Source organism: Nylanderia fulva, unplaced genomic scaffold (genome assembly GCF_048542155.1).
Source record: "Nylanderia fulva isolate GAGA-0341 unplaced genomic scaffold, ASM4854215v1 Scaffold197, whole genome shotgun sequence".
NCBI lineage: Eukaryota > Metazoa > Arthropoda > Insecta > Hymenoptera > Formicidae > Nylanderia > Nylanderia fulva.
The window spans coordinates 117,055-135,223 of NW_028190238.1; the positions used below are offsets into that span (position 1 = coordinate 117,055).

Here is an 18,169-nt window from a genome sequence, read left to right on the forward strand (position 1 = left end):
TTCCCTCACGACGGCCTCCGAGACCGAGCGGACACGCAGGATTGCGTCTACCGTTGACCGCCCGGCCCGGAAGCCGTATTGCTTGTCATCCAGATTCGAACCATCTCGGGACAGGTGATGGACGAGGCGGGCAGCGATGATTCTCTCGAGAATCTTTTCCGCCTCGTCCAACAGACATATAGCTCTGTACGCCGAGGGCGAATCCCTAGGTTTGCCTTCCTTAGGGATTAGGACTATAGATGCCCTTTTCCACTCCTGGGGGAAGGAGCCCTCCTTGAGGCACCCGTTGTATAGATGCTTCATGGGCTCGACCAGCTCTTTAAAGGCGAGGGCCCAGATTTTTCCGTGGATGCCGTCTGGTCCAGGGGCTTTCCCTTTCTTGATTCTTTTGACGGCATCCCGGATCTCTCCTCCCGTGACCCCCATCTTTGCCTCATCCCAGTCCTGCTCCCCTCTCTGTATCGGGTTTTGCGTACCCGCTGTTTGGGGGAACAGGACCCCTATGATGTTTTCGACAAGATGGGGGTCCAGTGATTCTGTTAGTGGTGCCGTCCCCCCTCTCAATTTGTTCAAGACAATTTTGTAGGGACGGCCCCACGGGTCCTCATCGAGGGAGGAGATCAAGTCCTCCCAGGCCCTCGCCTTTGCCTGTCGAGTGGAGGCGCGCAGGTCGTTTCTCCTGTTTCTATATGCGTCCCACGCGTCCTCCAGTCCTTCAGGGTCCGATAGCGCGTGCTTTGCCCTCCTCCTTACGTTCCTCCTTGCGTGGTCGGTGGACCGTCTTAGTTCGGCGATGTCCTCCGACCACCAATATGCGTGTTTGGGGGACCGGGCCTTTACTCTGGGCATGGCTACATCACACGCTTGGAGTATAACGTTTGTCAGCCATGCCCTGTTCTTCTAGGTCCCCGGTCCCCTCTTCCTTCCCTATTATGGCGGCGTGGATCGCCGCCATGAATATGTCCTCATCTAACTTCCTGAGGGCCTATCTCCTGGAGCTCGCCTCTCTTATTCGGCGACGCTCTGTGACCTCCTTGGTGATCATGGCGACGGAGATCTCTATGTATCTGTGGTCAGATAGTGTTTCGATCTCCGCCGCCACTCTCCACCCTTGTGCCATCCTTGCCGCAGGGCGGGTCATCCACGTAAGGTCCACGATCGACCCGCCCTGTCGGCGCACACACGTCCTCTCGCTCCCCTCATTGAGGAGCACAAGGTCGCATTGCGTCGCCCATTTCTCCACCTCATCACCTCGCCAGTCGGTGCGCGGGGAACCCCACGCCGTTGATTTGGCGTTAAAGTCCCTCGCGACCATTACCGGGTGATGTTTGGCGATCTCTCGCTCCAGGATTCTTAATCTCCCGCCGAAGTCGTTATTTTTTAAGCTCGGCGGGAGATATACTCCTATCACAATGATGAGCCCCCAGGAAGCCACCACAAATCCCTCCCCCGCTCCCATAAAGTTTAGGGGAAGGGAGTCAGGCGTGTTCCTCCTCACGATTGCCGCGGTGCCCTGGGTACTTTGCACCCAGTTGGGTCTGTTTGGTACTTTGTAGGGCTCCGCGACAATACCTAAGCCACAGGATCTCTCCGCCATAGTGTGGACAAAGAGATCCTGGGCGCCCCTCGCATGATTGGTGTTGGCCTGTAGTATCTTATTGGCCAGCATCAATCATTCCGGTTGTCATTCCTCCCTCCACTACTTCCATGGCGTCGGCGTTTCTCCCCTCTAGATCTTCTTTGAGGCGTTGCCTCTTCCCGACTCCCTGGCTGGTGGAGGGGGTTTCTTCCTCCGCCATTTTCCTTCCTCCTTTAGCTCTGGTGGGCCTTTGCTCCTTTGGTCTCTCCCGGATGTTTGGCAGGGAAGAGGCGTTTCGCAGCGGCTCCACTTCCATCTGTGTGGCTCCGGTTTCTTTGGGGGTTCCCACCACTTTATTTAGTGGAACACCTCTTCTTCCTTTTTGCACCGGTGTGCAGGACCTCCCCCCGTTCTGTGGTTGGCGGGGAGGCCTTTGTCACTGCACACCACGCAGTGCACCGGAGCCTCACATGTGTTTGCCCGGTGTCCCTCTTCTCCGCAGCGGTAACATTTACCGCTGCGGTCGGCTTTGTTCGGGCATCTAGCCCGGACATGTCCCCCCTCCAGGCATTTGTAGCACTGGAGGGGGCGATTGTCCAGTAGCTCCACCTTCGCCATCGTCCACCCAATTTGTATCTGGGTCTTCTGGGTCAGCATGTTTACCGGCCTTAGAGGGTACCGAATCCACACCATCTTGATTCCGTTGGGTGCCCTCTTGATTTTCCCTACGTGGATCTCTTCCTCCTCGCATCTCCCATTCGTCGAGATCGCTTGACGTATTTCTGAGGGGGTGGCTGTTTCGTCCAACCCTCTCAGCCTTACCTCTGCCGTCTTTGTTGGGCGCTGGATTCTGACGCCCTCTTTCTCAGAAAGAATCTGTTTTAGCCTGAGGGCCAGCTTGTCGGCCAACTCGTTGCTGTTCTCCCCGGGGATTTCATATATTAAAGCGCCTGTTACGGCTCTTTTAATTTTTATCCCGTTTTGGATACCGAGGCTTTCCAGGTTCCCCATTTTTTGGCGGGCCTCTGCCATGGTTGCTTCGTATTCCCCGGGGGGGGGGCATGTAATTGATACTGCCGCCATCTTCGGTATCCTCTTTGTCTTCTTAGTGGGTCCTGTTTGTTTTTTGGTCTGCGGTACAACAGGAGCCCTTTGCTGCAATTGTTTGGGTTGCGGCTTTCCCTTCCCTTCTTTTTCTCTCTCCTTCTTCGCGTTCTTTCTAGACACAACTGTCGTCCACATTGAGTGCGTCTTTGTGTCCGTCGGTGGTCGCGTCTCTTTCGGAGCGGTTTGGGAGTTGTTTGTGGCTCCCTTTTCCTTCCCTTTCTTTATATTCTTTTTGCCCTATTTTAGGACTTTCAGCGAGACCTTTTCTATCGCCTTGATCCTCGGCATTCCTGGTTTTGCCGGTGGGATCAGGGTCGTTATTTGGGTGTTCTTTGTCTTCGCTGTTGGTTCCCTCTTTCCTTTTCGTGGGGCAGGCAATTTTTTCTCTGTGTTCCCTTGCTCCTTCCTCCTCATTTTTTCTGCTTCTTTTTTCTGGGCGAAGCTGGGCATCGGGTTACCTAACCTTCTGTCCATAATGCGTTCACACACTCCCTCCATCATAGCGACAAGGGCCTCTCTTCTATACCTCTCCTCCTTTTCCTCCTTGTCTTCTTGCTCCACTATGTCCACTATTTTCCTTCTATTTTGGGGGAGTGGGCTTGGTCCATTTCCTTTCCTTTTTCTTCCCAGGGGAGGAAACTCTTCCTTTTTGAAGATGTCCGATCTCCATTCCTCTACTTCCATGTATTCCTCCTTGGGGGCACCTGGGGGGACCCCACCTTTGGGTGGAAGTGTCCCTCCAGGAGTTCCCTTTCCCCTATTTTCCGAGGGCTCCCTATCTGTGGGTGGAAGTGGGATCCCAGACGTCCGGATCGTCCCGATGTCCGGGGTCCCCCCATCCCCCGATAGAGGCGAGTTCTCACTCACCCATCTCTCCGTCCTTTCCCCTTTTTCCCAGGCGAGAGAGGCACCTCTTTTTTCCTCAAGCGGTTTTGGGGGATTTTCCTTCTCCTGTTTCTTATTCTGTCTCCCAAGCCTCTCTACCACCCTACGGAGCTCTGCGTTCTCCATTCTGAGAATGCGCATCTGGTGCCTCATCTCAGCCATCTGGTTTTCCACGTTTGTTTCCTGTGGATTCTGCGCCTTCATAGCGAGCACTGTAGCAGCGGCACACATATCGGCCGCTGCCTCTTTTGCCGCTTTTGTGAAGGTTCCCTTCATATTTCCCGATTGCACACTGACCTTGTAAATGTCCGCGCATTTCTCTGAAATCATCGCTTCCAGATCTGCAATCGAGGCCTCTTTGCATATTTCCTCCTTGTCCCTAATGCTGTCTAGAAATGCCTTGTAGGATTTCTTTGGCTCCGGTTTGATTTGTGGGTCCAGGATCTCCTTTTCTTTTTGGAGATCCTTTTCCTTTGCCTCTTGAGCCCTCCTTGTTTTCAGCTTTTCGGATTCCCCTGTTGTTATGGGCCGGCCCTGTCTCTTCTTTTCCTCGATGATGAAGATTGCTTCTTCCTCATCTAGGTTTGCCTCCTCTTGCGGCTGCTGCGGTCTCTCCGGTATCTGGAGTTGTGGTACTCCTCCCTGCCTTTCCATCTCCAGGTCAATCTGCCTGTTGATTGGACGGAGGAAAGGCAGCTCCGCATGCTCCGTATTTATGCTGCCTTGATCCAAGTCCAGATTAAAGCTGCACTCGGAGGGTGCCCCGTTTTCTGCTTGCGATCTTGAGGCCCTCCTCGTTCTTGAGGGGCTTCTCTATCTGTTGATCGTAGACCTGGAGGCATGCGAGCCATCCATTCCTCCTCCCATCCTTGTGCCTAACCACGAGCCTTCGGATGACGTTATGCTCACTTGTGAGTCAACTCTTTCAAGCCTTATAGTAATATCTCTTACTGTTTCAAGAGTTCTTTGTACGGCTGATGTTCCTTCTTGGGCCCGCATAGTTTTTGGCCTGCGTGTTCTGCCCCTTACATTCTTTTTTGTTCATTAGTTTAGATCGTGTCTCCATTTTGGTTTATCCCTCGTTCCCGTCACGGCTCCTGTCCCCCAGGGTATACCCCCACCGGCCAAGGGGTGCCCCGAAACATGACCGGCCACACCCCAAGGCCGGGCCCCGAGTCCCCCCGGCGAGGGGACGTACGTCATTGGCCGGGGGGATACCGCACCCCTGCCTGACCCCGAGCCCCTTACACACCCGTGTGGGATTTGACGCCCACACGGGCTTTCAGGGGTCCCGCGCCTCCGACAACGCGAGCACCGTGACGGGCGGCGCCACCCGGGGGGCCCCACGGACGCTTTGGACAGGGTCACCGCTCCCCGGCCCTGCCCTACACGCCGTGGCGACCAGCTACCGTGTTACCCCTCGTCGAAGTCTTTCGACGAGGGGGTGCGCCTTCCCGATCGGTCGGTTCGGAAGGGAAAACGGTTCCGACCGACCGGGGATATCTACTCTCGCCGCCAGGCCCCGCCTCGGAAACGTCCGAGCGGCCCCGGCGGCAGGCGGCCGTGGCACCCTCCGGGCTATGCCCCTTGGGTAACCCCTCCGGGCTATGCCCCTCGAGTGACCACGCGTGGCCGTCTCCACCGATCAAGCCCTGCCTCGGAAATGTCCGAGCGGCCTGGGTGCGGCCTACCCCAGGGACGCTGGAACGGGGACCCAGGCTACCCAGCCTGGAGACCCCCAACCAGCACCCTGAGGCACCTCCCTGTCCTCGGGAACCGCTCCACGAGCGGGCCCCGAGGACCGATCGACATGGCCCCCTCCGGGCAAAGCCCCTTGGGACAACCCTCCGGGCAAAGCCCCTCGGGTGACCATGTCGATCCCTCCGCCGGCGCGACCCCCTCCGGGCAAAGCCCTTTGGGAAACCCTCCGGGCAGAGCCCCTCGGGTAATCGCGCGCGGCACCCTCCACTGCGGCCCCCGCCGCCGACGCCCACCCCCCACCCCCCAGAGGAAAACCCCAAAACGAGCCTCCCCCAGGGCGGAGGGGGGAGAAAACCCCGGGCGGCAAAAGCCGCCTACTCGACAGACGTGTCGGGCCACAGAGCATGGTGGGAAGGGAAGCACCAAAGCGCCGTGCAGTCCCTTCTCCTAACGGTGCCATGCCACCGGGCGTTTGAATTCCGGGTCGCCATCCCTTACCACATACGAGCTGAAGCTCTAACGGAAAAGTGGGCCCCGTCTCCCCGGGATGTGGAATTCTTCTACACCCCGAGAAGAGCCCCTAGAGACGGAGGGCATGCCCCCGAGACCGGGGGCAGAGTACCTCGAGAGGTACAGGTCGCTGTTGGCACCCTTTGCAAGACTATCCTCTTGCAAAGGGTGAGCCCCTTCGCCATGGCAAGGCCGCGACCCACGAAGGGACCCAGAGAACGACCCTCGCCGCACGCACTACCTCCAAGTACAAGCCAACACGATCAAGAAAGTGCTACTAAAGGTAAGTGAAATTCACGTTAACCTAAGGAATCGCGCGTGTTAGCAAATTCAGAGACGCTTCTACCACGTGGAAGTGAACATTCTAGAAAAATCTCCGACGCATTTTTCCTCTTTTCCATCGTCACGCGGAAGCTATAAAAAAAGGGTCAGGCTATAAAACTAGGGTCGACCATCACACGCGGTGCAACCCTCGGACTTCTAACACGGAAAAACGCAAATAGTTCAATCTCTTAAAAATCTTTGTGTCTCAAGAAATAACTTCGTAAATCCGTACAACAAAGTAGTCATTTAAACAATAATCAATTGAAAACACTCTCGATTTACCGACATTACCGACGATATACCGACATACATTCTTTTACCGACGTTACCGACAATATACCGACATACGTTCTTTTACCGACGTTACCGACGATATACCGACATACGTTTTTTTACCGACATTACCGACAATATACCGACATACGTTCTTTTACCGACGTTAGCGACAATATACCGACGTACGTTCTTTTACCAACTGGTTATCGACACCTTACTGACACCTTACCAGTGTTTTACTGAGCAATTACCGACGGTTTTACCGACGACTACTGACTTCTCGATAACTGCCGGTTCACCGAAGATCTACGAGCGAATGGCGCATTATCAATTCGATTACGCAGCAAGCATAAATGTGCCGACTCACCCTTAGAGGTATAACCCCTTCTCCAGAAGTTGATCTCTTTGTACCGTTTGAACTCTTATTCTATTGCCAAGTTGGTGTCGGGTACATCCACTTCGAGACTAAGGCAGCCCTCTGCATTTCATGCTACTCCACCTTACCTAGAGTCTCGAAATTACTTTGGACAAAGATTCGGAAGCATACTTTAATCATAGGCGGAATACACATTGGAATAAATTGCGGGGTCTGCAACTTCCGACTTACCTTCACGCGAATTAGTGATTTGTGCGAGTTTTGCCAGTTTACGTACGAAGATTACTTACGCAACCCCAACGACGTTTTCCATAGAGCAATCGACAAAGCCATCTTTATTACAGTAGAGTCACAGATAGGTCCCACGCAATAGTCTGATCACCTCGGTTCCAGCGCGAATAGCCTCAGATCGCGGGTATCCCCGGGGAGAATCGCATAGATTCGCGTACCCGTAATAGCCAGTTTACGTACGAAGATTATTTACGCAACCCCAACGACGTTTCGCATAGAGCAATCGACAAAGCCATCTTTATTACAGTAGAGTCACAGATAGGTCCCACGCAATAGTCCGATCACCTCGGTTCCAGCGCGAATAGCCTTAGATCGCGGGTATCCCCGGGGAGAATTGCATAGATTCGCGTACCCGTAATAGCGATCGTGTCTCGTGGAAAGAGCCGAGCTCTGCATTCGTATTTTCGCAGCCGCGACCCCACGAGACGTAACAATACATATCTATTTATCAATTTATTTATTTAGGTATTTGTCTATTAAACTATCTATCGATCTTTCTATCGATCGATCTATCTATCTATCTATTTGTTTCTGTTTCTCTGTCTCTTTGTATTCTTCTCTGTCTCTTTGTCTCTTCTCTCTCAACATGCACACGTAAAAATAAAAATTTTGTATAATTATAATTGATTTTAAAGTTTTAGTAGATAATTATTTATAATAAATAAAAATTATTTTTATGAAAATATTTTATAATATTATTATAATTGAAACAGAGCAGTAGTTAGATAAGATATTGAAAGGAATAATTTTATTTGATTATATAGATATTGCATATATACAAGATGTTTTCGTAAAAGTGAATAATTTTTTATGGACATATAGAATCCGTTTTTGGACAAATATCGCGATGCGTTATAAAAAAAATTTTATAGGAACTTACAAGATTATTTTTATCTGTTTTATGTTTACTCGATATAGCCTGCTTTTATAGAAATTATAAATGTTTATTGTGCGCATATAGTAGACAAATATAAATAAATATATAAATTTTATATATATACATATAAATACTCACGATATCTATATAATCAAAAATAAAATCTATCTTTTTCAATACAATCTTATCTAACTACTGCTCTATTCCGATAATGATAATATTATCTGCTCAAAAAATTTCGAAAATACTTTCATATAAATCATTTATTTATTACAAAGAATTATGTACTTTATAATCAATTATAATTATTACAGATCGGTCTCTCTTTTTATATATATATAGGGTGTCCTGCAACGTAATGTCCACAGTGAAACTTTATATTCTTGGGATCATTCTAATTGTAAGTCAAAAAGTACACATATGCCCTAAAGTCGATTACAGCGAAAAGACGAAATTGCATATAATAATATAAATATTATTTATTGAAGATAATAATTTTATTTATAACGATAAGATAAGATTATAGATCGATAAGAACGATAAGATTATAAAATTACTTTATAAACTGTGCGATAATATAGATCATAAAGGTGTTTTTCGCGCACTTGTGCGGTAAAATAAGGGATACATTGAATCGTTGAGAAATTCATCTTCCGCACGCTAAACAACAATCGAAATTGAAACTTTCGTTACTGGTATTACAAAAAAATTACATGTGTTATCATAGTAAAAAAATGAATAAGAAATAAATGTATAAATAATAAAAATTAAATTTTTTTTAATAATAATTAAAAATTATTTTTCAATTATTATTTACACATTTATTTATTATTTATTTTTTACTATGACAACGTATGTAATTATTTTTTGTAATGCCAGTCACGAAAATTCAAATTTCGATTGCTGTTTAGCGTGCGGAAAATGAATTTCTCAACGATTCAATGTATGTTTTATTTTACCGCACAGGTTCGAGAAAAACACCTTTATAATCTATATTATTGCACAGTTTATAAAGTAATTCTATAATATTATCGTTTAAATAAAATTATTATCTTCAATAAATAATATTTATCTTATTATATGCAATTTCGTCTTTTCGCTGTAATCGACTTTAGGGCATACTTTTTGACTTAGAATGATCCCAAGAATATAAAGTTTTACTGTGGACATTACGTTGCAAGACACCCTGTATATATATACACATATACAGGGTTTACCAAAAGTGTGGCAACCCCTAAATATCTCGGAAAATATACGTTTTACAGAAAAGTGTTTCCAACAAAAGTTGTAGGGTTTAAAAAGATCCACATACTGATTCTATCAGATTGACCTTGGATGGCGTCGTCAAGGTCAGGTCAAGGTCACGTTGATTATTTTAAATGGCACCCCCTACATTTGATTGCATATTCTTATAGCTTAATTTAAGAGCTTTCCAAAGCACTATAATAATGTTCATTTTTATTACGTACTTTGCGAGTTATGAGGGTTTAACGTTAGAGTACCGCCGGTTTTAACATTATTCAAGGTGTTCGGGAGAGATCCGAACTTTTCGCTCGGACTCGCCCTTTCCTCTTGCCTCCCTCGTCCTGCCGCGTGATTAGAGTCGCGACGGGGGCACGGAGGCGGGGGGGGAGAGGGGCTCCGAGTTCGACCAGAAATTGATCGATTTGGTTCGACTCACTGTCTGTCGCCTCAGTGCGCGAGCCGGGTCTTTTTCCTTTCGGAGACGAATTGGCGAGCTCTTGCTCCCTTTTTTTGCTCACGTGTCCTCTCTTGTAATTCGGGATCGAATCTGTCTTGATCCCGAAAGGACTTACGTTTTCTTGTGTGAAAGTGCAAGTTAATTGTGCCCGAACAGTGTCAGTAATAAAGCTTATTGTCATTAATAAACAGGAGAGTTTTTTTTTCCGCGAGTTCCGACATTATTTATAACGCGAGACTTGCCTCTAAGCTCCACATCGTGTTCGCTGCTCTGGGATCAGTGGAATCGAGCATATCGCGGATCATTTGGTCCTTCGAGCCGGATTCCACGCGGGGTGAAAGATAAAAGATTCTCCTGACACGTGCCTTGCACGTGCCTTACAAATGGGACCTCGTCTCGCAAGCTCGAAGTCCTCCAAGGAGCAGCTGCTAAAGGCAACCGAGAATCGTCTTCTTGCATCGCGAAAAGTGCCTTCTCGTGCATCTTAGTGCATACGGTGCAGTGACGATTCCCGCGAACTTTGTGGGTTCGAAATTAATTACTTTCTTCGCCACGCGGTCCGGCTCGCAAGGTTTCGCGCGTGACGTCATCGCGTGATCATCACGTGTATTTCGCATGGACGCTCGCTCCGCGCGCGAGGTCGCCGGAGCGCATTGAATCGAGTCTGCGCAGAGCCGTGCGCGCGTGTAACACGGACTGTCAGCTGTCGCGAGTACAATTTACACGAGGCAAAACTCGCCGCGTGCCGAGGAGAGACATATTTCACTCGGAGAGAGCGCGCCCGCAACGTTTAATGCAGACACGTGAATACGCCGCTCTTCTCTGTTAGCACGGATACATCATTTTCTCGTCATGGAGGATATTATTAAGAAACAGACTGTCTTAGGCGGTTTTATCTCCCGTATGTGGGTAAATTTGCAAAAGCTCGGGCAAGCGAAAATTACTCCGACGGAGATTAATACGCGCATCGAGCGTCTTAACGAATACTGGCGCCAATTTCAAGACCAGCACTTCCTCGTGATTGTGAAGCCGGAAGCCGACAAGACTGAATATGTTCGGCGGAATTACTTCACGACAATCGAGGAAAGCTATTTTGAGGTGCGACACAAATTCGCGGAAGCGTTAGCCGATTTGACTTCGACCCGCGCAACTGGCCAATCGGCGCACGATCGTACGCACGATTCAAGCTTCGGCGACGGAGCGTCTGTATTTAAACAGATGCAATTGCCGAAGATCACGCTGCCGAAGTTTTCAGGCGATCAGCTCGCGTGGGAGGGTTTTCGCGATTTATTCCGCTCACTCGTGCACGATGTCTCAACGATCTCCAAGGTGCAAAAGCTGCAATACCTGAAAAGCAGCTTGACAGGCGAGGCGGCACATGTGGTGGACAGCGTTCCTTTGACCGACGCCGCCTATCAAGGTGCGTGGGAGGATCTACTAGCAAGGTACGACAATCCTCGCATTCTTTTGTACGCTCATATGCGTAATTTACTGTCTTGCCCTGCCGCAAGTGCTAAAGCTTCGCCAACGGAAATAAAGCGCTTACTCGGAGTGACCTTGCGCTCGCTTAGAGCATTTAAGACGCTTAAAAGACCAGTCGATCACTGGGACGACTGGGTGGTCCATCTTTTTGTAAGCAAATTAGACGCGGCCACCCGCGTTCATTGGGAGACCTCGCTCGCGGACTCTCGAGTTTTTCCCACGTTCAAGGAACTCCAACGCTATTTGGAGAACAGGATACGCGCTTTAGAGGCAGCCAATCCAGAGTCGACTCTCAGCCGATTTACGCCAGCGGTGGTGGAATCTTCGAAGAAGCCCACTTGCGTGTCGTCTAACGCCGCCACGACTTCCAAGCCTAAGGCGGACAAAGGCTGCTCGATGTGTAAGGCAAACCATCTCCTGCCTTATTGCTCGAAGTTCAAGGCGCTGGCCGTCGAACAACGTGGCGAGCACATATGGAAGACTGGGTTGTGCAGCAACTGTCTGCGTTCGGGACACGGACCGGATTCATGTCAGCATACTGGACGCTGTCTGGTGTGCGGAGGTAAACACCATACCGTGGTGCATGGTGAATGTCGTTCAGGGTCGCGTGCGGATGACGGAAAGCGGTCCAAGGCAAAGACGACGAGCGACCTGTCAACTAGTGTTTCGGCGCTCGCTATGAACACTGGTCGAACCATGTTACTTTCCACAGCGGAAGTGCTTCTGCAAGGTCCCACCGGTGAGACTCTGACGGTGCGGGCGTTATTAGACTCAGGTTCGGAGGCGTCTTTTGTAACTGAATCAGTGGTACAATCGCTGCGATTGAAACGCCGAAGTGTTGATGTCGTGGTCGCAGGACTACAGGGCACTCGAACTGGTTAGGTGTCCTCGTCGGTTCGTGTCGCATTGCGGTCTAGACTTTTTCCAGCTTCGGAGATCGCGGTGGACGCGTTCGTTCTTCGTATGTTCACTAACCTTATCCCGTCTAGGCATGTTTCAGGATGCTCATGGCCTCACATTCAGGGTCTGCAGTTAGCCGATCCGCGCTTTGATGTGCCATCTCGCATTGACGTCATCCTGGGCGCTGACGTTTACGGTCAGGTGCTACAACCGGACGTACGACATGGTGAACCTGGTTCGCCTACAGCGCAGCTCATTTCGCTCGGCTGGGTGTTACTCGGAACATTATCAACACGCAGCGGAGGTACCGTAAACAGCCAGTTGTCGGTCCATCATGTACAGGCGCGAGATGCGCTGGCTGCTGTTCTCCAACAGTTTTGGGAACTGGAGGATGTTGGAGCGGACAAACCATTGAGCCCTGAGGAGGAACAAGCTGAGCAGCACTTCGTGAGCACGTACTCCCGCGACTCGGACGGGAGATACGTAGTGCGTTTGCTGCCACGCCGCACGGGACCCGCTCGACTAGGAGCATCTCGACCTGCGGTGCTATCAATGTTGCTGTCCTCGGAAAGGCGGCAAGCGAGGCAGCCGGAACTTCGGCGAAAGTACAACGACTTCCTGACGGAGTATTTGGCGCTGGACCACATGGAGATCGTCCCACGAGGGCACGCAGCTCCTAGTGAGGCGTACTACATGCCACATCACGCCGTCTTTAAGGCGTCTGATCCGGCGTCAAAGATCCGTGTAGTTTTCAACGCCTCTGCCCGTACTACATCAACTTACTCCCTGAACGACTGCCTGCTACCAGGGCCGCGACTCCAGGCGGATCTTTGGCTGGTCATCACTCGATGGCGCATGTTCCGAGTCGGCTTTTTGGCAGACATTGTCAAAATGTTTCGCCAGGTCCGGATCCATAAGGAGGATGCAGATCTTCAGCGCATAGTCTGGCGCCCGGAGCTAACGGGAGAAGTCCGTGACTTCCGTCTCTTAACAGTAACTTACGGTACGACTCCCGCGCCATTTTTAGCGCTTCGTACTTTACACCAACTGGCGCAGGATGAAAGCTCTCGCTTCCCGGATGGTGCAACCGCTCTACTACGCCACTCTTATGTGGACGATATTTTGACGGGTGCCCACGACTTGGAGGGAGCACGGGAGTTACAGAACCAGCTGGTGGCTATACTTCGAGAGGGCGGCTTCGCCCTGAGCAAGTGGGCGTCCAACGATCCGTCCCTCTGTATCAGAACCGGACAGGAGGAATGCGTGCTTCCGGCGGGCGAAGTGGTCAGCGCACTTGGCATTCGGTGGGACCCAGCTGCCGATACCCTTACGTTAAAGGTGACTTTACCCTCGGATCACAAGGCCGTCACGAAGAGGGTGGCGCTCTCCGAAGTGGCTCGTTTGTTTGACCCCTTGGGATGGGTCGCACCGGTCTTAATCTTCGGTAAGATCTTCATTCAAGATCTGCGGGTGCGAGGATGTGACTGGGACGAGCCTCTGGACACGGAGTTGAAGCGTTTATAGACCACATTTCGATCTTCGTTGCCGGTTCTCGATGGCGTCCGGTTGCCCAGGTGGGTCCAGACGGGTGCGGGGACCGGGGATACTCAGATCCACGGATTCTCCGATGCATCGGAGAGAGCATTTGCGGCGGTTCTCTACTTGAGAGTCGTCAAGCCTTCAGGCCAAGCGGTGACAACGCTCTTGGCCGCCAAGACGAAGGTCGCACCTGTGAAGACGCAGAGTGTCCCTCGGCTGAAACTTTGCGGGGCTGTCTTGCTCACCAAGCTTTTGGACAGAGCAACGAGAGAACTCAACCTTTCGGCGATACCCGTCTTTGCCTGGACGGACGCACAAGTCGTCCTAGCATGGCTTCGCACGCTTCGAGATGGAAGCCGTTCATCGCGCACCGGGTCTCTGAAATCCAGTCAACGCTGCCAAGCGAGTGCTGGAGCTATGTTCAGACGGCCTCGAATCCTGCGGATCTGGCGACACGAGGAATCAACCCTGCCGAACTCTTAAGTTCGGAGCTATGGTGGCATGGCCCGTCCTGGCTGCAACAACCACAGACGAGCTGGCCTCGTCTGGACGCACCTCAGTGCACAGCATGGAAGGAAGAACAGAGAGCCGTAGCAGTACTCACTGCTCACGCGGACATCGACGACGAACCTCTTTCACGCTCCCTCTCTCTCTTCCCCTCACTCTTCGCTTTGTTACGTGCAACAGCTTATTGTTTCAGATTTGTTCGAAACGCTAAAGGAAAGGATCCCAAGACTTCTGGTTTTCTCACTCAGGCTGAACTGCAGGATAGTCTAACCGCGTGGGTACGCTACGGCCAATCGCCGTTCCACTTAGAAAGCGAAGCATTGAGGGCGGGGCGATCAATCTCGGTGCGATCGACCTTGAGGACGCTTCAGCCCTTTCTAGATGAGAAAGGTCTACTTCGGGTCGGAGGCCGACTGCATGCTGCCTTTCTACCATATGCCGAAAAGCATCCCTTGATTTTGCCAAAGACAGGGCGCTTTACTTGGCTCATCGTGCAGGATGCGCACGCGGCCACAATGCACGGAAGTCCACAGCTAACTCGGAGTCATCTTCTCCGCAAATACTGGATTGTCCAGGGTGGCTTGCTGACTCGGCGCATCGTGCGGGAGTGCGTGCGCTGCACTTGCTTTCGACAGGAAACTGGGCAGCAGCGGATCGGACAGTTTCCGTCGGTGAGACTTCGCCCGTCTCAACCCTTCCTTTCGTCCGGAGTGGATTTCGCCGGACCAATCAAGGTTCGTGCGTCGAAGGGCCCAGGTCGCACGGCATTAAAGGGCTACATCAGTCTCTTTATCTGTTTGGCGACGAGAGTGATCCACTTGGAGGCGGTCTCTGATCTCTCGACTGAGGCCTTTATCGCAGCATACCATCGCTTTACTTCGCGACGAGGTCGCTGTGCGGAGTTGATGTCAGACAACGGCACCAACTTTCGCGGAGCAGACCAGGAACTTAGACGGATGCTGAGGGCCGCGTCTGACGCTGGTTCGCACTTGGCGAATGAAGGAACGACGTGGACCTTTATCCCGCTTCACGCACCGCACTTCGGTGGAATCTGGGAAGCGGGTGTCCGGTCAACCAAACACCATTTAAGGCGTATCGTCGCCGATCACGCCCTCACTTTTGAGGAGCTCTCCACTGTGTTGTGCCAAATAGAGGCATGCTTAAATTCCCGACCACTCTATCCTCTCAGCTCCGATCCTTCTGATCTGACCGCCTTGACCCCTGGTCATTTCCTAGTGGGTGAGGCTCTTACGAGCATTCCTGAGACGATAACTCCAGATGATTTGCCAGCTTCGCATAACCGTTGGCGTCTACTCACTAATATGCGGGATCATTTTTGGCGCAGGTGGTCAAAAGATTACCTGCATCATTTGCAGCAGTCATCTAAGTGGCTGCAAACCAGGAGCAATATCCGAGAGGGAACCTTAGTCCTGATCAAAGACGACCTCCTCCCCCCAACAAAGTGGGCGATGGGCAGGATTGTCGACGTCTTTCCCGGACCCGATGGATTGGTGAGAGTGGCGGACGTACGAACAGCCTCCTCCGTCCTACGGAGATCGGTCACGAAGCTGTGTCCACTGCCAGTGCCGATCGAACAACGAAAGGCGTAGAATAATCCACTCAGGATTTGTCATTTTATTGTAAACCATCCCTTCGGGATTTAAATTTTTGTAACTGCTTAGATTACTCGATTAATATCCCTTTTTCGCCTACTGTACTGTTCTCGCACGGCGGGCGGCCGTGCGAACGTTAATGCTATTTCGTCGCTCACAACGAGGCGGGCGGCATGTTCGGGAGAGATCCGAACTTTTCGCTCGGACTCGCCCTTTCCTCTTGCCTCCCTCGTCCTGCCGCGTGATTAGAGTCGCGACGGGGGCACGGAGGCGGGGGGGGGGAAGGGGCTCCGAGTTCGACCAAATAATCCGCGATATGCTCGACTCCACTGACCCCAGAGCAGCGAACACAATGTGGAGCTTAGAGGCAAATCTCGCGTTATAAATAATGTCGGAACTCGCGGAAAAGAAAACTCTCCTGTTTATTAATAACAATAAACTTTATTACTGACACTGTTCGGGCACAATTAACTTGCACTTTCACACAAGAAAACGTAAGTCCTTTCGGGATCAAGACAGATTCGATCCCGAATTACAAGAGAGGACACGTGAGCAAAAAAAGGGAGCAAGAGCTCGCCAATTCGTCTCCGAAAGGAAAAAGACCCGGCTCGCGCACTGAGGCGACAGACAGTGAGTCGAACCAAATCGATCAATTTCTGGTCGAACTCGGAGCCCCTCCCCCCCCGCCTCTGTGCCCCCGTCACGACTCTAATCACGCGGCAGGACGAGAGAGGCAAGAGGAAAGGGCGAGTCCGAGCAAAAAGTTCGGATCTCTCCCGAACACAAAGTATACCACATGGAGGTTACTCGCTTGGATTTGCATCTGTTGTGTGTGTGATCCAGTCAACTATAAGGCAAGATCGGTCGTGGATCCAGCCAACTAGGACAAGATCGGTCGTGGATCCAGTCAGCAAAAGCAAAGACCCAACCAAATTACAATAGAGCATTTAAAGACCTGGAAAGTAATCGACATAGTAAACATAGTAAACAAATTTGTGGATACTTATTTATCATAATAATTGTTCGAAATGCGTGTGCGTACGTGCGGTGCGTGTATACAGAGATTAGGTTAGGTTGCACCAGACAATTGCAGATGTGTTTTAATGTGTTAAAGTAAATGCTGAAAGTGGCTGCCATTGACTTCCTGACAATATGCTAATCTTTGATAGAATGTAGAAATGGCTTTACGATTCGTTTCAAAAGGTATCAAAGCCATTTCATCCCTTATTCGCTGTATCAATTCGTTAATGGTTTTAGGTTTTGTTCTGTAAACCTTACTCTTCAGGTATCCCCATAGATAATAATCAAGAGGAGTTAGATCTGATGACCGAGATGGCCAATCCTCTCCTCCCTCACGTTCCGACAACTCGCGAGCCATTTTTAAAACGTTTAATTTTAATTAATTGTACGTTGTATTTGGACGATAACAATTAATTTCTGCTTGCTCAAAGCTGCAGTTAGAAGGTGCTCGTTCTTTGATAGCTTTATACATTCTTAGTTGAATGTTAAATGCGAGTTAGACTGCATGTATCGTGCGTCACATAGCGGTAAATAAAGGAACTAACAAGATGTTTTATACACGTTTTATAATGCAGTTTTTTTGGTAATTTGACTTCAGCGAAATATGAGGATATGTTGAGGAATCAGATACTTTCGGCAATACAAGCAATAACAGGTGAAAACTTCGATCAGATATGGTTTCAGTTGGGTCTTTGCTTTTGCTGACTGGATCCACAACCGATCTTGTCCTAGTTGGCTGGATCCACGACCAATCTTGCCTTATAGTTGAGTGGATCACACACACAACAGATGCAAATCCGAGCGAGTAACCTCCATGTGGTATACCTTGAATAATGTTAAAACCGGCGGTACTCTAACGTTAAACCCTCATAACTCGCAAGGTACGTAATAAAAATGAACATTATTATAGTGCTTTGGAAAGCTCTTGAATTAAGCTATAAGAATATGCAATCAAATGTAGGGGGTGCCATTTAAAAAAATCAACGTGACCTTGACCTGACCTTGACGACGCCATCCAAGGTCAATTTGATAGAATCAGTATGTGGATCTTTTTAAACCCTACAACTTTTGTTGGAAACACTTTTCTGTAAAACGTATATTTTCCGAGATATTTAGGGGTTGCCACACTTTTAGTAAACCCTGTATATTAGAGTGTAAAAATATCTATCTATCTATTTATCTATATATATACATATATATATATATATATATAAATTTATATAATTATATGTATATAAAAAGCTCTTATCTAATTATATATAGACATATTTCATATATAATTTTACAATTATATGTATAATTTTATATATTTCTATACAATTTTATATTGTTATATATAAAAATTGTTTCTAGGGAAAATAAAATATTTTATGGTGATCTTGACTTTGACGTAGAGGTCAAATTTAGAGGTCGTTTCAAGGTCAACTTTTATTAAACGAAACCCCCTATTTTTATTAGATATTCTTGTAGCTTATCTCGA

At 49.5% G+C, this 18,169-nt stretch overlaps 3 protein-coding genes across 3 annotated transcripts; 2 read left to right on the forward strand and 1 right to left on the reverse strand.

The window, feature by feature from the left end:
• Positions 1–985: 985 nt before the first annotated feature.
• LOC146723457 (uncharacterized) lies at positions 986–1,597 on the reverse strand. The gene has a single exon (XM_085481896.1). The coding sequence runs from the start codon at positions 1,595–1,597 to the stop codon at positions 986–988; it is 612 nt and encodes a 203-aa protein (XP_085338022.1).
• Positions 1,598–10,480: 8,883 nt separating this feature from the next.
• Positions 10,481–13,534, forward strand: LOC114946190 (uncharacterized). Its single transcript, XM_085481897.1, has 2 exons — positions 10,481–11,987; positions 12,111–13,534. Exons 1-2 carry the CDS (start codon positions 10,481–10,483, stop codon positions 13,532–13,534), a joined length of 2,931 nt encoding a protein of 976 aa, XP_085338023.1.
• Positions 13,535–13,878: 344 nt separating this feature from the next.
• LOC114946191 (uncharacterized) lies at positions 13,879–15,666 on the forward strand. The gene has a single exon (XM_029322618.2). The coding sequence runs from the start codon at positions 13,879–13,881 to the stop codon at positions 15,664–15,666; it is 1,788 nt and encodes a 595-aa protein (XP_029178451.2).
• The last annotated feature ends 2,503 nt before the right edge of the window (positions 15,667–18,169 follow it).

What these genes read in the sequence shown, in the direction of transcription:
- LOC146723457 (XM_085481896.1), bottom strand. Translation starts at nt 1,597, where the DNA reads ATGGCGGAGAGATCCTGTGGCTTAGGTATTGTCGCGGAGCCCTACAAA.
- LOC114946190 (XM_085481897.1), top strand. Translation starts at nt 10,481, where the DNA reads ATGGAGGATATTATTAAGAAACAGACTGTCTTAGGCGGTTTTATCTCC. An exon ending in ACTACAGGGCACTCGAACTG is followed by an intron (nt 11,988 to 12,110) that starts GTTAGGTGTCCT and finishes GGCATGTTTCAG; the next exon opens with GATGCTCATGGCCTCACATT.
- LOC114946191 (XM_029322618.2), top strand. Translation starts at nt 13,879, where the DNA reads ATGGCTTCGCACGCTTCGAGATGGAAGCCGTTCATCGCGCACCGGGTC.